This window comes from Sebastes fasciatus, chromosome 15 (assembly GCF_043250625.1).
Source record: "Sebastes fasciatus isolate fSebFas1 chromosome 15, fSebFas1.pri, whole genome shotgun sequence".
In the NCBI taxonomy this organism is placed as follows: Eukaryota; Metazoa; Chordata; class Actinopteri; order Perciformes; family Sebastidae; genus Sebastes; species Sebastes fasciatus.
The window spans coordinates 5,135,635-5,152,401 of NC_133809.1; the positions used below are offsets into that span (position 1 = coordinate 5,135,635).

The window sequence follows — 16,767 nt, forward strand, 5'->3', positions numbered from 1 at the left end:
GAAGTGTTGGTTTAGGGGGCCATCAGTGTCATTTGATATTGCGAGTGCTAGGCGTGTGATGGCTCATATCGGATAGGCTGGGTGTGGGATGGCAGGTGATTTTGGAGGCACCTCCACGCTGCGTGTTACTAAAAAAATAAATGACCGGTGGACTGTGATACCACGATGTAACGGATAACACCAGGGGGAAATATTTTCTATTTCAAAAAAAGAGATGAAAATCCCTTTAGCAGTGGATGCCAGGGTTTATTGGCTGGAGAACAGTACAAAAGGGCTCCGTGAGTGTTACAATATTTTAAAGAAACCCTCAGAGCGATTAACGCTGCGTGGTCGCAAGTGGCCGGTTTCTAAATGAACCCGCTGTCTCACTCGACGAGCCTATAAAGAAAATCAATATCTCTGTTAGCTGTCTATTGTTCCAAATAAGAGGCACCGAGATGGCCGTGGTCAATATATTGCCGCTGTCATCATCTTTAAAACACAGCCTGTGATTGACTGGCACACCAACATACACCCACCAGCTAATTGGAATTTACTCGTAGGAAGACAAAGAGAGGCAGCTCTCTTTGTCACTGACAGGATGCTGTGAGGCCGGGGGAAATTGAATTCACATCGAGAAGGATTTAATTAGACCACTTTGTACCTTTCATTGCTGCTGAATCCTATTTACATTCATTCTTGTGTTACTAAGCTCCCTCACCTTAGTTTTATTGCCTCGACTAATCTTCAGGTCTCAGTCTTTAAAAAAAAAAAAAAAAGAAATGAGCATACAACATGTTCAGATCAATGAGATCAGGGTTTCATCTTATGAAATCGTTTTGGAGGACAGATTTATTTAACTACATGTACTATATAGAAAGCAGCAGACCTCATTATTAACACATAAATCAACACAAGAGTCACAAGTTCAAACCTCACGATATCTCTATCCTCTAAGAGAGATACTGCAACACAAATCTGTGATCCCACTGGCAAAATACGAACATGCGCCAGATGAAACAGGAGAGAAAAGCAACTCGTTTCTTATACATTGTGTGTAGCATGTCAATCACGACCCTCTGAAATCCCCTTTGAAATAAATCTAAAAAAAACTCTGTATTTAGATGTGCTGGAACAAAAAGACCTTGAAGGCAGGATTTATCAGCTTAGCTAAAGGGAGATGATCCACTGAGCGGAGATAGGAAGGGGTTGCCCCGTCTTATTCTGAGCTTAACTGGAGACCGGCAGAAAGCGGCGTATGATAGTCACATGGAATCCATCCCAAGGCCTGTAGGACATCTATGTATTGATAGTTTAATAACACCAGTTTAACTCCCACCCAACTCCCTCACTGCTAATGTCTATGTAAGGTATCTCTATTAGTATTCTCCCTTAGAGCTCCAATGTTGCTGTTGGAGTGTTGTAGTCAAGACCACCTAAACCGAGACCAAGACACAACCAAGACCAGAGTGTATCAAGACCAATACAAGACCAAGACTTTGAAGGACTGAGACAAAGTCAAGACCAAGACCAAGGCAGAGCGAGACCAAGTCAAGACCAAGGCAGGGCGAGACCGAGTCAAGACCAAGACCAAGGCAGGGCAAGACTGAGTCAAGACCAAGACCAAGGCAGGGCGAGACCGAGTCAAGACCAAGACCAAGGCACGGCGAGACTGAGTCAAGACCAAGACCAAGGCAGGGCAACACCGAGTCAAGACCAAAACCAAGGCAGGGCGAGACCGAGTCAAGAACAAGACCAAGGCAGGGCGAGATTGAGTCAAGACCAAAACCAAGGCAGGGCGCGACAAAGTCAAGACCAAGCCCAAGGCAGAGCAAGGCCAAGTCACGACCAAGATCAAGGCAGAGCGAGACAGAGTCAAGACCAAGAAACAATGAAGATTCCTCTTCAGTCACCTCTTTTATTGCCATATATACTGTGTGTATATATGGGTATGTTTAAGTGTACCATGAGAAATGTCTCGATAAAATAATCAAACAGCATTGCAGAGGTGAATTTTATGTGTGGGAATTTTCCTTTGTTTTCTATGAACATTTGCATAAACAGGCAATTTAGTGATATCCCGGCAGTTGTGGTCTTGACCGGTCATGAAATAAAATTGCCTTTTCTGAGACCAAGACAAGACGGACTAGAAATGCGGTCGATTCCGCGACGAGACCGAGACTTTCAAAAGTGGCCTTGAGACAGTTCTCGAGACCGAGACCAAACTCGAGCACTGCTAAATCTATCACTACTTTTAAATCTCTTGCTCAAAACTTTATTTTTTAAAAAAGCTTTTATCCCTGTGTGAATATTATTTCATTGCAATTTATTTATCTATAATGTATTTTTATTATTATTGTTTTATTAAAATTTTGTCTTGTTGTGAAGCACTTTGCAACTTTGTTAAGAAAAGTGATATGTAAATAATGTTTATTATAATATTATTACTACAAGTCATCTAACAATGTCTATTTTAAGAAGAACAGGACTTTTATATCTGAAACCACCATAAGTTTGTATGGGTTAAAATGTCCCGAACATCCCTGAAAGGTTGTTTTCAGCAGGATATGTGATTTGGTTAAACACAAGGTCACAGAAAAATAAAAACTGATATTGTATAACATATGGTGCGTTGTTTAATATAGTTTTAATGCACAAACTCTGACTACTGTAGCTCAGTAGTTAAATCAGACTTTGTGTAATAACTATTCTGGGAAATGAGACAAGACACAAACTGCCTCATCATTACTGCCAATAAACTGTTTTTGGATCTTGTATCTTTATGAAATCTTGAACATCTTCCAATTTTTTTCAGTCTGCCTGTTTTTCCGTCTGCCTGGGTGATGACGTGGAACATGTAAGACACAAGATATAATCAGCTGAGCGGCCCATGACAGACTACAGAGTGGAAACCATGTGAGAGTGTTGAGCCGCAAACTCTTTCATTAGCCCTCATAAATGTTATCTGGCACATATCTGAGACAGGCTGGGTGGAGCGCCTGCTGCGATTTGGCCCGTTCTACACATCCCCGTCCTCCACCTCCCGTTGGCTTAGTCGGTTGACAGCCTGGCACTGAACCTGATTCCTGAGTCCCGATTTTACACACTTCCTCTGTTTCTATCTCAACACCACCGCAAAAAACCTGCAGCTCTGATTAGAAACCAATTAACTCCCCAGATCCCGGGGCCCCTGCAGAAGAGCCTGCAGGAAGTTATCTAGATTCGACTCCTGCTCCGGACGGGGGAATCTCTGCTCTCTGCTCTCATTTGCTGGAAGAGTTTGTCAAAGAAAAGTAAGCCGGCAAGTGGAGGAGTTACTCTTTTAATATGACCTAACCTAAATGTGAGATGTGGCAGGAAGAGATGGATAACCCTGGTACCAAGTTTGTGTCTCCCTCATGTAATTATCATTTTGATATCTTTGGCTTCTGTATTGATGGATACCTTTCAGACACTCTTTTCATTTGTCTTCTTTTCTTTCTCAATAAACAGAAACTCTGAGAAAAGCTGCAGTTGTTTACAAAAAGAAACATTTTCGAACACATTCATAATCCTCAAAGACAATCCTGCTGCTACAATAATAATCCGTCTGGCCTACAGTAAAACTGATGTTTTTTTAACCTTTTTTACAAGGCGGTTCTCAGCCCAAACAAAAATTGCTTTTCTGTCAAATTCTAAAAAGCGGAGGAAGTCTGTTGAAGGAATACAGAAACATTTCCAGACTGTTTTTCTGTCTATTCTTGACAGACATTTTGGCCTCGCCATTCTCTCAACATAACATGACATGACATAGTATTTCTTGGCTAATTGACAGATGATTCTGTCCAGTCAACAGCCGTGTTTCCATTCAATTGTCAGGTGAATTTTAAGCAAACTTTTGAAATGTCACAAAAAAAGAAATGTGAATTAGGACTGTTTCCATCAACTAGTTTGGAGCGAATAAACTCGGCTACAGCGTAGTTTGGTCAGAAGTTGGCGCTATAGGCTACGCATGGCTGTAATCCGTCGGTAAATGTAGTAGAAGAAGAAGTAGAGGTTGAACCGTAAACAAAACAAGTCGCCTTGGCCGACCTACGCGGATCTAAGAGAGAAAATTGGAGAGAGGTCTTCAGGAATTAGTTTCAATTGAGCAAATTTGAATTGTTCTTTCGTGTCAGCTAGTATTGGCCATATTTCATGCTGTCCCAAGAGGAAGATATTCTAAATATATATCTTGTTCGACAGCAGAAACAGCTGATCATGTGAATTAAATGTTCGTTACGTTTTTTCCATTTCCATACAGCTTTTCTAATGTAATACGTTTATGTCCTCCATGCCAACAAAACAAGTTACATGAGCCAGCAGAAAATACTTACTGATAAATACTGATTAAAATGGGATTACTGGACATTTTTAGGGTGACTATCATTGGCAGACAAACTGTAGACAGACAGAATAAAAAAAACTTGCTAGCCTAGCTGTCTCATAAAGTAACGGCCTCATTCTGTATCATAAACTCTCTGCTGTCAAAAAAACCCATTAATTTCTAGTCCATGAACATATACCCACTTCAAACATCGTACCAAAAAAAAGGAGAGCCTCGTGATTATCAGTGATATCTTTATGTCGGCTTCATCTAGACGCGAGACAAGATGAGAATATGATTGTCACCTCCAGCACCTCTCTCAATAAAATGCTGGAGTAATAAGAGCCTTTATTTTATGGGTCTGGGTAATGGTTCTCGCCAGACGCAATGAGACACTGAAAGTTCCTTATACTTAAATGCGCACTGACAGACACACTTAGAGGCTTTAAGTACTGTGAACACTTGATGAAGGGCCTTGAAGTCTTGCTAGCTTGTTTCATTACCACTTGTCATCGTCTCTGCCAAGCCAACTCTTTGCTACCTTTTTCCCCCCACTCACAAAACTTTTTTCTTCTGATTAATTGCAGCCTTTTAGGCTTTCTCACAATCAGCCGGGACCATTTTGCAGCCTTTTCATTACAAAGTTAAACGTCTGGCTATGGAATACAGTGGCAGTAAATGCCATATCCTTTCAGAAAGGCAAGGGCAGGGTAATTGTCTCCGTGGCATAATCGTCCCTCAACAAAAGCCAGTGGAAATGACAGGGTTTTAACATAATAAGGAGCACTGTCACTGTGGTTTCACCCCACAAAATCCTCCCTACCAGCGTCTGCGCTGCAATTTGATTCCCTCTATAGCAGGGAATGTTTATCTCCATCTTAGGGCGTCCATTTTGCTCTTTTTCTCCACTGCCAATGGCCTGTAATTGCCTCCATCTGCTCTTTGTACATACAGTATCACTTGTCCTGGCAGAGATAACAGTGCGATGAGAAAACCGGTACGACAGCAGAGAACAACCGCCTATAAATGTCAGCTAGTCACCGATGAAACACACCCACAGCTATCTGACTATCAGCTCTTTTGTTGAGTCATAATGACAGTTAGAAAGGCAGCGTTCCTAAAAAGTTTTTTTTTTTTTAAGCCAAAGCTTTATCTCAGTGAGGAGACAGTTGACAAATTAAATCAATAAATCAATCACACAAGATGGATTGGGTGTCAAAAAATGATATCTGCAAATGTGAAGATACTGGGTGCAGATTGGGGCGAGCCATCTCTACCATCTCCACTTTTGGGATGCGAGGCAACAGGTGTTCCACGTAAACAACAAACAGGAAAAGCATAAATGAAATTCAAAGGGGGGCAGCACAGTAAATCTGAGGCTCCAAACTGAGCCGGCGCACCGGGGATCTAAAGAGCAACTCAGCTCTGGTGAGACGCTCTACAGAGGATACATATCTCCTCTCTGTTAGATGCCCAACGACAGTTCCAGCCTCATGGAAAAATATAAATCCCCTCTCTCTCGCTGTCACACACGGCTTATTCGCATTCACATTCACATCCTCCTCTCCCCGCTATGTTTGCTCCTGTAATTCTCCGACACTATTCTCTCCCTTCTCTCTGTCAGAGGAACTTAAAGGCACACAGAAGTATCCACCATAAGAGATATCAAGAAACTGTGCAACGCTGTGCTCCAGCTATGGGGACCCGGTGAGAGAGCAGGGTGAGTATGAATTATACATGTGTAAAGGGGGGGGGTGGTGATGGTGGTGGTGGGGGGGGCTTCACATTTGTCGGAATAAATGCATAAAGCGCATATTTGCAAAAAACCCATAATATTATCTGTCACAATCCAAGGTTACCAAACATGCAAGGAGCAAATTATTCATTCCCATACAAAGCATAGTGATGAGGCTGAATAACTGCTGCGAGCGACAGAAGGAGTTTGGTTTGGATACACGGGAGGCCTTTCTCTCTCTCTCTCTGTGAGTTTGTGTGCGGGGTTGTTAATTAGGAAGCTATTTGTGTGGAGAGAAAAGTTCATCTTCGTGATCTGCAGAGCGTCTGTCCCTTTGCACTGTCAACTCTCAAACACATATGACTACATCTCCCACGCCAAACTTTGGAAATGAACTGTACTTTAAAAAAATTCATTAATACTGTTACATTAACAACAATACACAGGGTTCAAAGTGATAGAAATAGCTCCACTTTTTTTTGTTTTAGGCCACTTTTACTGTACAGTTCAGTCTCGGTGCTCTAATAAGCCAAGTTTTCTGCAGCAGGAGGCAGCTGCTTTCGGCAAACACTCTCTGATGAACCCACTGTGCACAATGCCAAAAAGCAGTCCTGACAAAGTTGGCAACGAGAAGTTGGAGCATGTAGCAGGTATTTTTAGCAGGGGTTGGTGGGAACCAAAACAGAGCAAAAGGGAAAGTGAATATTGGTTTACAAGGTAATAATGTGTCAGGGTTGTGTTTCTTCAAGCCTGTTTGGAGTTTTTCTGCCCCCATGTGGCCTACAATCATTTAACACATGCAGCTTTAAGAAAAATACACTACGGGCATACTTGTCAACCCTCCCGATTTTCCAGGGAGACTCACGTTTTTCATTGCCCTCGCCCGGTTTCCTCCCGGGGTTACAATTCTCCCCCATTTCTCCTGATTTAGAGCGAAACCAAATGTCTTTTCCTGGCTGAAGAGAGCCGCTCGCGACACTACTGGGTTCACCGCACATCACAGCACCACAGCAAAGCCGTCGTGGTGTGGCAAGCCATTGGAAATAACAGGTTTCAGAGCGCAATTATGCCGTTGTCGCATTGTGTCTGAAAGGACCATCAGTGAGTGAGAAGAGGAGAGAGAAATGGAGAGAACTAAGAGAAAGAAATACTCCAAAATGAATGAATGAATGAAAACCGATGAATATTATTTTATGTCAGAGATTCACGCCGGAGGGGCGAATTATTAAATTTGATTTCCTTAGAATTAAAAGTGAAATTAAAAGTTAACACTATTTAACCTATTTAACATAAAAATGCTGTTGCAGTGTACTTATTATTTAGTTTTCAGTCTTTAGACGGCAACAAAAAGCAGGAAACAAAGTCTCTGAAACTTGGGAGGACCCCCAGATGCCCTGCTTTGGTTTTGAAATCCTCCCTATTTTTGAGGTCTCAAGGTTGGCAAGTATGATTTTGGAAAAATACTACTACATGAGAAGTATTCTGCATTGCTGGGACCATTTTGATTTTTGGTTATGTATTTGTCCTTTTCCTGTCCATAAGTAGTCAAATTTTAATATTTTATAACTCTCAAAACTACCGCCAAACGATGCACTGATCCAAGTTTAAATTTCTGATACTGATTCCAATACTGATCTGCCGATAGCGGGTACCAATCTGATACTAGTGCTAAGTCATTGGAATCATGCAACATGAGATTGCTAAAAACTGGGCTGTTGCTATGACTGAATGTTACTGATAGAAAACACTGATTTCTTTATTTTAATGTGAATCAATCAGGTCACAGTTGGACGGCTAAAAAAGGTCAGTATTGACACGAGGATCGGGTGAATCCCTCCCATCAACAGAGTTAGTCCCCCGGCATCAGAGTAAAGCTTTGATTCTTAAGTCCAGACCCACCATCTGATCTGGCACTGATATTCAATAACCAGACAGACAGAAATCCATCTCCGAGGAGGCGTACAGACCAGTTTATTTACACTGACAGAAGGCTAAATTTTACCAGACTGAAGTGAAGCCACATATTAGACTTTAAGAACTTTTTCCTCAAATAGAAAATCCTCAATTGCTATTAGTCTTCCCAATGCAACAAAGTCGTGTAGAAGTCAAAAGGTACAATATAAGAGATCGCTCATAGCTTGTTGCAGAGAAAGAAAGTTGTGAAACACAAAAGCCAGGTATTCAGTCATGTTAGAGTTAAGAGTATCTGAAGCTTTTCTCTTAAAGATGAGATCATCCTACTGCAGTGAATAATAAAGCCAATTATGGAAGGATGACTTTAAAACAATGTATTCAACTGGACTGGAAAGTTAATCAGTAAATAATTACCTAGTGGTAATGGTAATCAGCTTACTCTCAGTGCTGTAGTCTCAACACTGTAATTATTTTTGTGTAACTTTGCTCTAGAGTCCTCAAAATATGAAATCAAAATAGCTCTTTAGTTCCAATGAGTGATTTGAAACACTTTCCTGACATAATCAACAACCAAACCTTAGAGCTACGGTATAAAATGACTGGTGGAGTAAAAACAGCTGAATTATAACAATACCAGTAATTTCTGAATAAAATGATTTATGTTTTGAAGTAACAATCAAGATATTTGTTATCACATTTAACCTTTAGTTTGACGAGTTCTCACTTTTCATCATCAGCTGTGACGCTCCGATTGTGGAAAAACTAAATCACATCCAATATTTTTATAGTCAAAATGAAATGTTGAACATTTCTTTTCACAATTCAACAAGTAATGACTTAATTTTAGAAACAAGCAATTTGACCATCGTGTTCTTTCCCCCCGCTGAATGTAACTGATGACAGCTACCATTTTGAAACAAATTACACATAATCATCTGTTTGCCAAAACTGATCTAAAATCAACAGTGGATGCCCTTTCCAGTCTGCTGGAGCCTCTTTATAGGACATGATTCTGGCTCCCCACTCTGATGAATTTAATCTACAGCCGCAGCAGTTCGCCTTTGTGAAGGATCCCTGCAGTTAAACGCATCCTCAAACTGTTCACACCTTCCCTTCACGACCGCTGCCCCTGTGACGAACCAATCACCACAAAGTCATGCTGGGGAAAATATGCATATCAGCCACAAGTAGTGCTCCGTTTATGTTTATGATCATTACTTCTTGCCAGCCAATTACCACCGCGAATATAACACTGTTCACAATATTAAAACAGTGCAAACCCTCCGCCATGGCGCAAATGGTGAGGTAGGTTGTGTTCATTTGCTTCCTACTACTTAGAGAAGAATAATATGCAGATAAACCTGGTCAACTAATTACAGTAATGATTGCAAAAATGTTCAGAGCAGTGAGGGCAGATGATCACTGAAGCATCACAAGACTGAGCAGTAAATATGCTAATTTCAATCTGAAGTAAATAGAGGCTTCGGTTTTACCCCCGCAAGTTAACGAAATGCAAAAAACGCTGCACGCTAATCTTGCATACATCCACTTTATACACCTCGCTTCATCAGAAAGTGACATTCATTAGACTGGACAGATATTATTGCAGCCGTGGACACCGCAGGCATTTTTAAAGCGTTGTTCGGCCTTGCGAGTTGTAGAGGAGCATGTTTTTATTTGCAGCAGGAGCTCGGGGAAGAGAGCTGCATGCAAACACGCACACCTGCACACATAACAGCCTATACGTCCTCTTAAACCAAAAGGTCCTCATAACGACGGCGGGCTGCCAACTGTTGGTCCTCAAATGTATAGCTAAGCCAGTCTACTATACACACACAAACACCTGGGGGCGTGTGCTGTTGGTAAGCTTGCTCAAAGACACTTTGGCAGAAGTTGCTGAAGGACCTGATGCAGCATTTAACTGCTCCTTGAAAGCTTAAATTTCTGAGTTGTAAGTATGACTTTTCACTAGGGCTGTCAAAGTTAAAGCAATAACGCGTTAATGCAACTAATTAATTTAACACATTAATGCAACTTGCAATTTTTAGGTTGTTGTGGGCTCAGTTTTAAAGATATTGGCATCATATGAAAATAGAAAAAATCTAAGGAATCCATTGGTACCAACTATGTCATACTAGCTTGTCCAAACTTACACTAAATTTTGGCGAGGAAAAACTGTCATGGCCATTTTCAAAGGGGTCCCTTGACCTCTGACCTCAAGATATGTGAATGAAAATGGGTTCTATGGGTACCAACGAGTCTCCCCTTTACAGACATGCCCACTTTATGATAATCACATGCAGTTTGGGGCAAGTCATAGTCAAGTCAGCACACTGACACACTGACAGCTGTTGTTGCCTGTTGGGCTGCAGTTTGCCTTGTTATGATTTGATCATATATTTTATGCTAAATGCAGTACCTGTGAGGGTTTCTGGACAATTTTTGTCATTGTTTTGTGTTGTTAATTGATTTCCAATAATAAATATATACATATGTTTGCATAAAGCAATCATATTTGCCCACTCCCAGGTTGATAAGAGTATTAAATACTTGACAAATCTCCCTTTAAGACATTTTGAAAAATCTTGCGATTAATCACGATTAACTATGAACAATCATTTGATTAATCGCGATTAAATATTTTAATCGATTGACAGCCTTAGTTTTCACACATTCGAGTGCTCTGATAACACATACATAATAACAAAATGCAACCCATTAATCAAAATGTTTCTTTATGGTGTTGGTATGGTCTGATGCTGCTCTACTTTGCATGACAAAATGCAGAAAATGCTGAAAGCACTCGCTAATATTTACACTAAATGCCAAAATGTACATACAATAATAAATCATAACAGTCTTTCGTGAACTTGCCATACATGCCGTCCGTCCGGCGTTTCCAAACTTCCCCTTCGTATTTACCACCTTTCCCCCCAAGAATCGCTCAGGTGCACTCAACTCCTGACATTTCTGACAGCACTTTAAGACTCATTTGCTCCACCCACTTTGATTCCCCCCTGTGGATTCAAACCGACCACCCATCTCGACCCTTCAGGCTGAAGCTGCTTCAGTTCCTTTGATCCCCTCGCCCCCATCCTCCTCTTCCTCCTCTCTGCATCCGCCTCCCTGTGTGGCTGATGGATGGGATCATGAGGCCCTGGGTGAGAGACTCTCTGCCATTTTGACACATCTCTTTGACAAGGTGAGAATATCTGTGGAGAAAAGACTAGGACTGACTGCTGCCCCCCCTCTCCCCTTCCTCACATCCTGCTTTCACTTACCCACCCAGCTCATGTCTTGAGTGACAGCACAGCACGGTGACACACGTTTAACATGTAATGTGAGGGTAGACAGGGGGACTTCACTTCCTTTAGGGTTTAGTGTGGCGGACAGGAGTGCAGTGAGTGCAGTGTGTTCATGGTTCAAGGTGGTGGAACATCTCGCCTGGGAGACCCACAATTTTCCAACGTACTTCCAGCATGCAAGGCTGCTTTCAGTGGCTACAATCACAGCTGCAGCAAAGGGAAATGGAGTCTTGAGATGTGGAGCTGTCATCATCGAGGCTATAAATCTCACAAATACAAATCCCTCCGTCCGTGCGTCCTGTTTTTCCAACCCGCATTCACTCTGCGGGAAGGTTTTTTTTTCTTTCTCTCCATGGTTGGGGGAATTTTTTGCAGAACAGAGTGCAGCAGAATCAGAAAAAAAAAATCTAGAGTTTGTACCACAGATGAATTTTAAATGAGACCAGCAGAAAACAGCTCTGACATTAGAGATGACTTGCACCAGCTGGCACAATGAGGCAGCATACAGGTAACATGATTAATAGATGTGGGGAGAGAAACAGCTGAGTGTGTGTGTGTGTGTGTGTGTGTGTGTGTGTGTGTGTGTGTGTGTGTGTGTGTGTGTGTGTGTGTGTGTGTGTGTGTGTGTGTGTGTGTGTGTGTGTGTGTGTGTGTGGTCACTGCTCATGAATTGAGTGTTGGATTTGATCCTGTTCACCACTTTGGACAGTTTTTATGCTTCTTACACACAAACACATATGCTCTCACACACACGCGCGTAAAACATGGCACACACACTCCGCCCCTCCAGCACGCACACACACACGACAATTCACCTGCAAAGGCAGGTGCACAAGCGCGCACACCCCTGCACGTGCACAATTATAAGCACACAGGCAGACTTTGACACACACATGTCTGCATTGGCATTTTCGCAGTCAAACTGGGGACCAGCAGCAGCAAAAAAAACACATTATGAGTCTCTCTTTCCTTCTGTAATCTATCCTCTCATCCTGCTGCTGTTTGGAGAGCATGTGCATTTACAGTACTGGGAGTATGTAGCCTGCAGGGTAACACAAATATTGTTCCACAAGGCTGAAAAAGACATGTAAAGCTGCTCTGGAGTGGAGAAAACCCGGCGAGTGGCGCCGCTTCATTACTGTCAGTCATCCATCAGATGGCATTTTGCGGTCTTTCTGTGTCTTTCTGTGTCTTTCTGTGTGGTCCTTTTAAAACAGCAGCAGCCCTGCTCTGTCCGGGACCCTTTAGTGCATCCTTTAACTGGCTCATCTTGCAGAAAAATGAATATATTATCATGCAACTTTGGCAAAAAGCGAGCCGCTGCTGACTCGTTAAAGAAGTGCACTAATGAGCCTGAAGCTGAGGCTGATCTCAGGTCTAATAGGAGCTGCAGAACATCCGCAGAACAACATTCAGCATCCATTCTGCACAACTTCAACTACACTGATACACAAGTGTTGTTCAACTTACCGATGAGAGCCAGCTGTAAGAAGTACAGTCCGAGGAAGTCCATTATGGAGTGCGACATTAATTCAAATCGATGCAATCCTGGTGGCGAAGCGATGATGATGAGCGAGAATAAAAAAAGCCCTCTCTTCTCTTGTTTAGTTGGAATGAATTGGCACCGAAATTAAAGAGCGAAAAGAATCGCAGCTATTTCATCAAGTGATGACTGGTCACTTACGCTGACGCCGGAATCCACAGCATTGCGTGAAAAAACAGGAGCAGAGCAGAGCATCATTTTTTTTCAAACTTTTGTCACGGAGGAGAAAAAAAAATGAGGTTTACAGATGCGCCAAAATGGAGCCAGATGTTCCAAAATCAATGCAACATCGAAGAGAGGGGGTGGAGAGGAAGAAACACAGTTTAGGTGGAAGAAATGTTGCGCGTATTGAACATCCTCTGGTGCTTTTCATCCACGTCCGTCTGCATCCCTCTCTCCTCTTCTCCTCTTCTCCTCTTCGCCTCCACCTGCGCACCGTCTGGAGAACTGCGGATGAATCACGGAGGCGCGTTGCTTTGCGCACTCCGACCCTGTGATCCTATACTCCTCTGCTCCTCTCTGCTCCCAGGCGGGTCCGTGTCGGAGATATGCCCGGCCACTGCTCGTTTAAAAAATCCAATCTTGGCCAAAGTTGAAATAGGACAAGTTAAATCGATAGCCTATTTCATACTGCCATAAAATGGAAACAATAAACCTGCGTAAAATGGTGCATAGGCTGGGTAGAGTATCCACACTTCTCTGGAAGTAGGTTATTCCCACCCAAAAAAAAAAGAGAAACTACCAGTCGACTTGCATGAGAATCATTGATTTTGGAGGAAGTTGAGGAAATATTGTAGGGGCCCTACAGCAGCAGAAACAGCAGCAGCAGCAGCTCAGGAGGAGCAGACAGTAAAAACAGAGAGCCAGGCTGACTCACAGTGTCTGTGCCTCTTGATGGTGAAAATGAGGAGACCATCTTGCAGCCAGCATGGTCTGTTTGAGGCTACCTGCTGTCTAACGTGCTCATGCTGCTCTCCTTTCAGTAGAACAAACAATAATCTATTTTGATGTGAGGACAGCATCTGATTGACAAGCTGTATTATCATCATCATGAGACCTACTTTTTTATCTATAAGAAATGTGTTTGCATACACTCAGAATAATTGGATTACGCCTGTAGAAGCAGCACTGCATACTGACACAGCTGTTATGGGTTCCTTTTTCCTCTCCTCTTTTTTTGTGTGGTTAATGCCTGAATTATTTTCAAGCCGTTAAACTCGCACTCTGGATGAGAAATTAATTTTTGAGCGGTTCCTCTGTTGGGAGTTGTTTTGCCTCCTCGAGCTTATTTTTGGAGTTTTTACAGCATCTTGGGGACACTTTCATCCAGAACCGTGTTTGAGCGGTATGTAAAAAAGGCTGACACTCAGGGAAACGTGGGAAGGATCATACTCCTGTTTCTAAAGAATGAGCTGCACAACCTTAAACACTTACAAACTTCTGTTCAGTCTCTGGTTTGTTTTTTTGAGAAGAGAGTGGGCAGTGTGCTCCTCTTAGGATTTTGCTCATACTGAGACAGTAGGCAGGTTGGGAGGGAAGATACTGCTGCAGCTTTCTTAAGTGTTTTTGTAAACTTTCATTGCATTTGCAGATATTCGTCTTTAGCCCGAAGCCCACTTTTAATTACTTACTGGTTGCAACACATGTACGCTGTCAGTATCAGAACTAGAGCTTCTTGTTTTATCTGTTCAAAATGTACCTTAAAGGAAGATTTGTCAAGTATTTAATACTCTTATCAACATGGGAGTGGGCAAATATGCTGCTTTATGCAAATGTATGTATATATTTATTATTGTAAATCAATCAACAACACAAAACAATGACAAATATTGTTCAGAAACCCTCACAGGTACTGCATTTAGCATAAGAAATATGCTCAAATCATAACATGGCAAACTGCAGCCCAACAGGCAACAACAGCTGTCAGTGTGTCAGTGTGCTGACTTGACTATGACTTGCCCCAAACTGCATGTGATTATCATAAAGTGGGCATGTCTGTAAAGGGGAGACTCGTGGGTACCCATAGAACCCATATTCATTTACATATCTGGAGGTCAGAGGTCAAGGGACCCCTTTGAAAATGGCCATGCCAGTTTTTCCTCGCCAAAATGTAGCGTAAGTTTTGAGCGTTATTTAACCTCCTTGAAGATTAGCTATTATGACATGGTTGGTACCAATGGATTCCTTAGGTTTTCTAGTTTCAGGTGATGACGGGAGCCTAAAGGAGGAAGTCAGGTGAGGATGGGAGCCACTCATGGATGGGTCGACAAACCATCAGACCGTGACACGTTTCTGACCAACAGTCAACGTTGTGTTTTAAAAGCGTGACCATAATGGCCGCCGCTCATTTACCAGCGAATATCTTTGGCCGGCTCTGGGCTGCTTGTTCGAACTCGGAAATCCTGTAACAGTGTAATGTAATGCCAGTAAAGTGCACACAGCATGCTCACAAGCGTTTACTGTGTACCAAAGGACACAAGAGTAAAGAGATCTATACTCGGTCACACTAATTTTCTCAGCACAGTGTGTTCTTTCGCTGCCGTTTAGCTGACAGTTTGGATTCCACTCTTAAATTTCAGTCACTTCCTATGAATAGAAACATGACCAAATAACCGCTTCATTTGGGCAGACAGAATGAATGTATGAAATGTCTTCATGCCCCGTCTTGTGTTGAAACAACACTCTTGCCAAGTGCAGATTTAACAAGAAGGAGCACAAAGAAAATGTTTTTTTTTTACAGTGACACCAGAGGGGGAGTAAAAGTCTGAGGTTTGGATTTGTTCTCTGGCGCCGGTCCAGCAGAGCATCCACTGAGCAGCTCAGCAGCAGCTGCTAGTTAACTGCCTTGCTCAAGGGCAAACTTGCTGCAGTTACTGTGGGAAGGCGGAACAATCCTTGTTCAGGTCTCTGAGACAGGTTTACCCAGAAGGTTATGGAAGTACAACCTAGCCTCACCCCTCTCTCCCAGCACCCCTGAATTACAGTGCATGCCAAAAAAGATGGCGTATTGATTCCCTACCTCTATCCTTTGAATCAAACGTCCTCCTGCCTGCTTGGGATCGAATCCTTCCAGAGATTGCTCTCCCGCGTCTCCGCCTCCACTCCCACTCTGCACTCAGAAAGCTTCGCCCATAGAATATTTGTGATGCTGATGTCATGAGCCGGGAGGAGAGGATGTGGGACAGCTCTCCTGCTGGGTTGGTCGTGAAGCGGTGGAAAAAAAAAACGTACCGTTGGCTGATTAAGAGGTGTTAATGCATTCAAATGAATGCCTGATCCTGAGCGTGTGTCTGTCTGCTGATACACAGTCTCTCGCTGAGACACATGGCGAAAGAAATTAGAGGGACAGGCAGAGAAGAAGAGACGCAGGGAGAAACAGACTATTCGAATATTGTCCAGCGAAGGAGCTGAATCAAACGCTGGAACAGCGTTCAAGGCCGCAGTATAAAGACTTCCCGGGAAATGAAGGTACAGTTACATGATAATGTCACAAGGCCGCTGCAGCACAACACTCTGATATCTTCAACTTGTCTCTCTCACACCTGCTTCACACAGATGAGTCTCTTCTTGGTCATTTCATCCATCCTGATTAGGGCTGCACAATTAATGGAATATGAATCGCGATCACGATTTTGGCTTCCCACAGTTAAAGCAGCAGTAGGTAGAAAGGGAGCAATATTCATCAAAATAATCCTGAGTGTCATTCTGGCCATAATCGTGCAGCCTTAATCCTGATACCTTTTAATCAATACTCCTAGAATTATGAGAAATACTAAATAATTCATGGCCTCTGCCTTAGGGATGCTAATTTCGAAAAATTGTCTCAACCGATAACCGATTATTAACCGTTTACCGACAAGATTTGTGCCTCGCATGCAGCGATGTACCAGCTGCAGGAGCACAACAGATATTCGTTGATGGGAGTCCCCAGTTCACCGTCCGGGAG

At 42.6% G+C, this 16,767-nt stretch overlaps 1 protein-coding gene across 3 annotated transcripts in view; it reads right to left on the minus strand.

The window, feature by feature from the left end:
• Positions 1 to 16,767, minus strand: part of gfra4a (GDNF family receptor alpha 4a) — a 314,196-nt gene that overhangs the window by 153,348 nt on the left and 144,081 nt on the right. Inside the window, exon 1 of one of the 3 annotated variants that reach the window (XM_074660850.1) lies at positions 12,749 to 13,662. The exons of the other annotated variants lie outside the window; for them this stretch is intronic. Coding sequence (XP_074516951.1) covers positions 12,749 to 12,806 — 58 coding nt within the window. The 5' untranslated portion in view covers positions 12,807 to 13,662. Of the gene's footprint in view, positions 1 to 12,748; positions 13,663 to 16,767 lie in introns of those variants that run through there. 3 annotated transcript variants of the gene reach the window in all.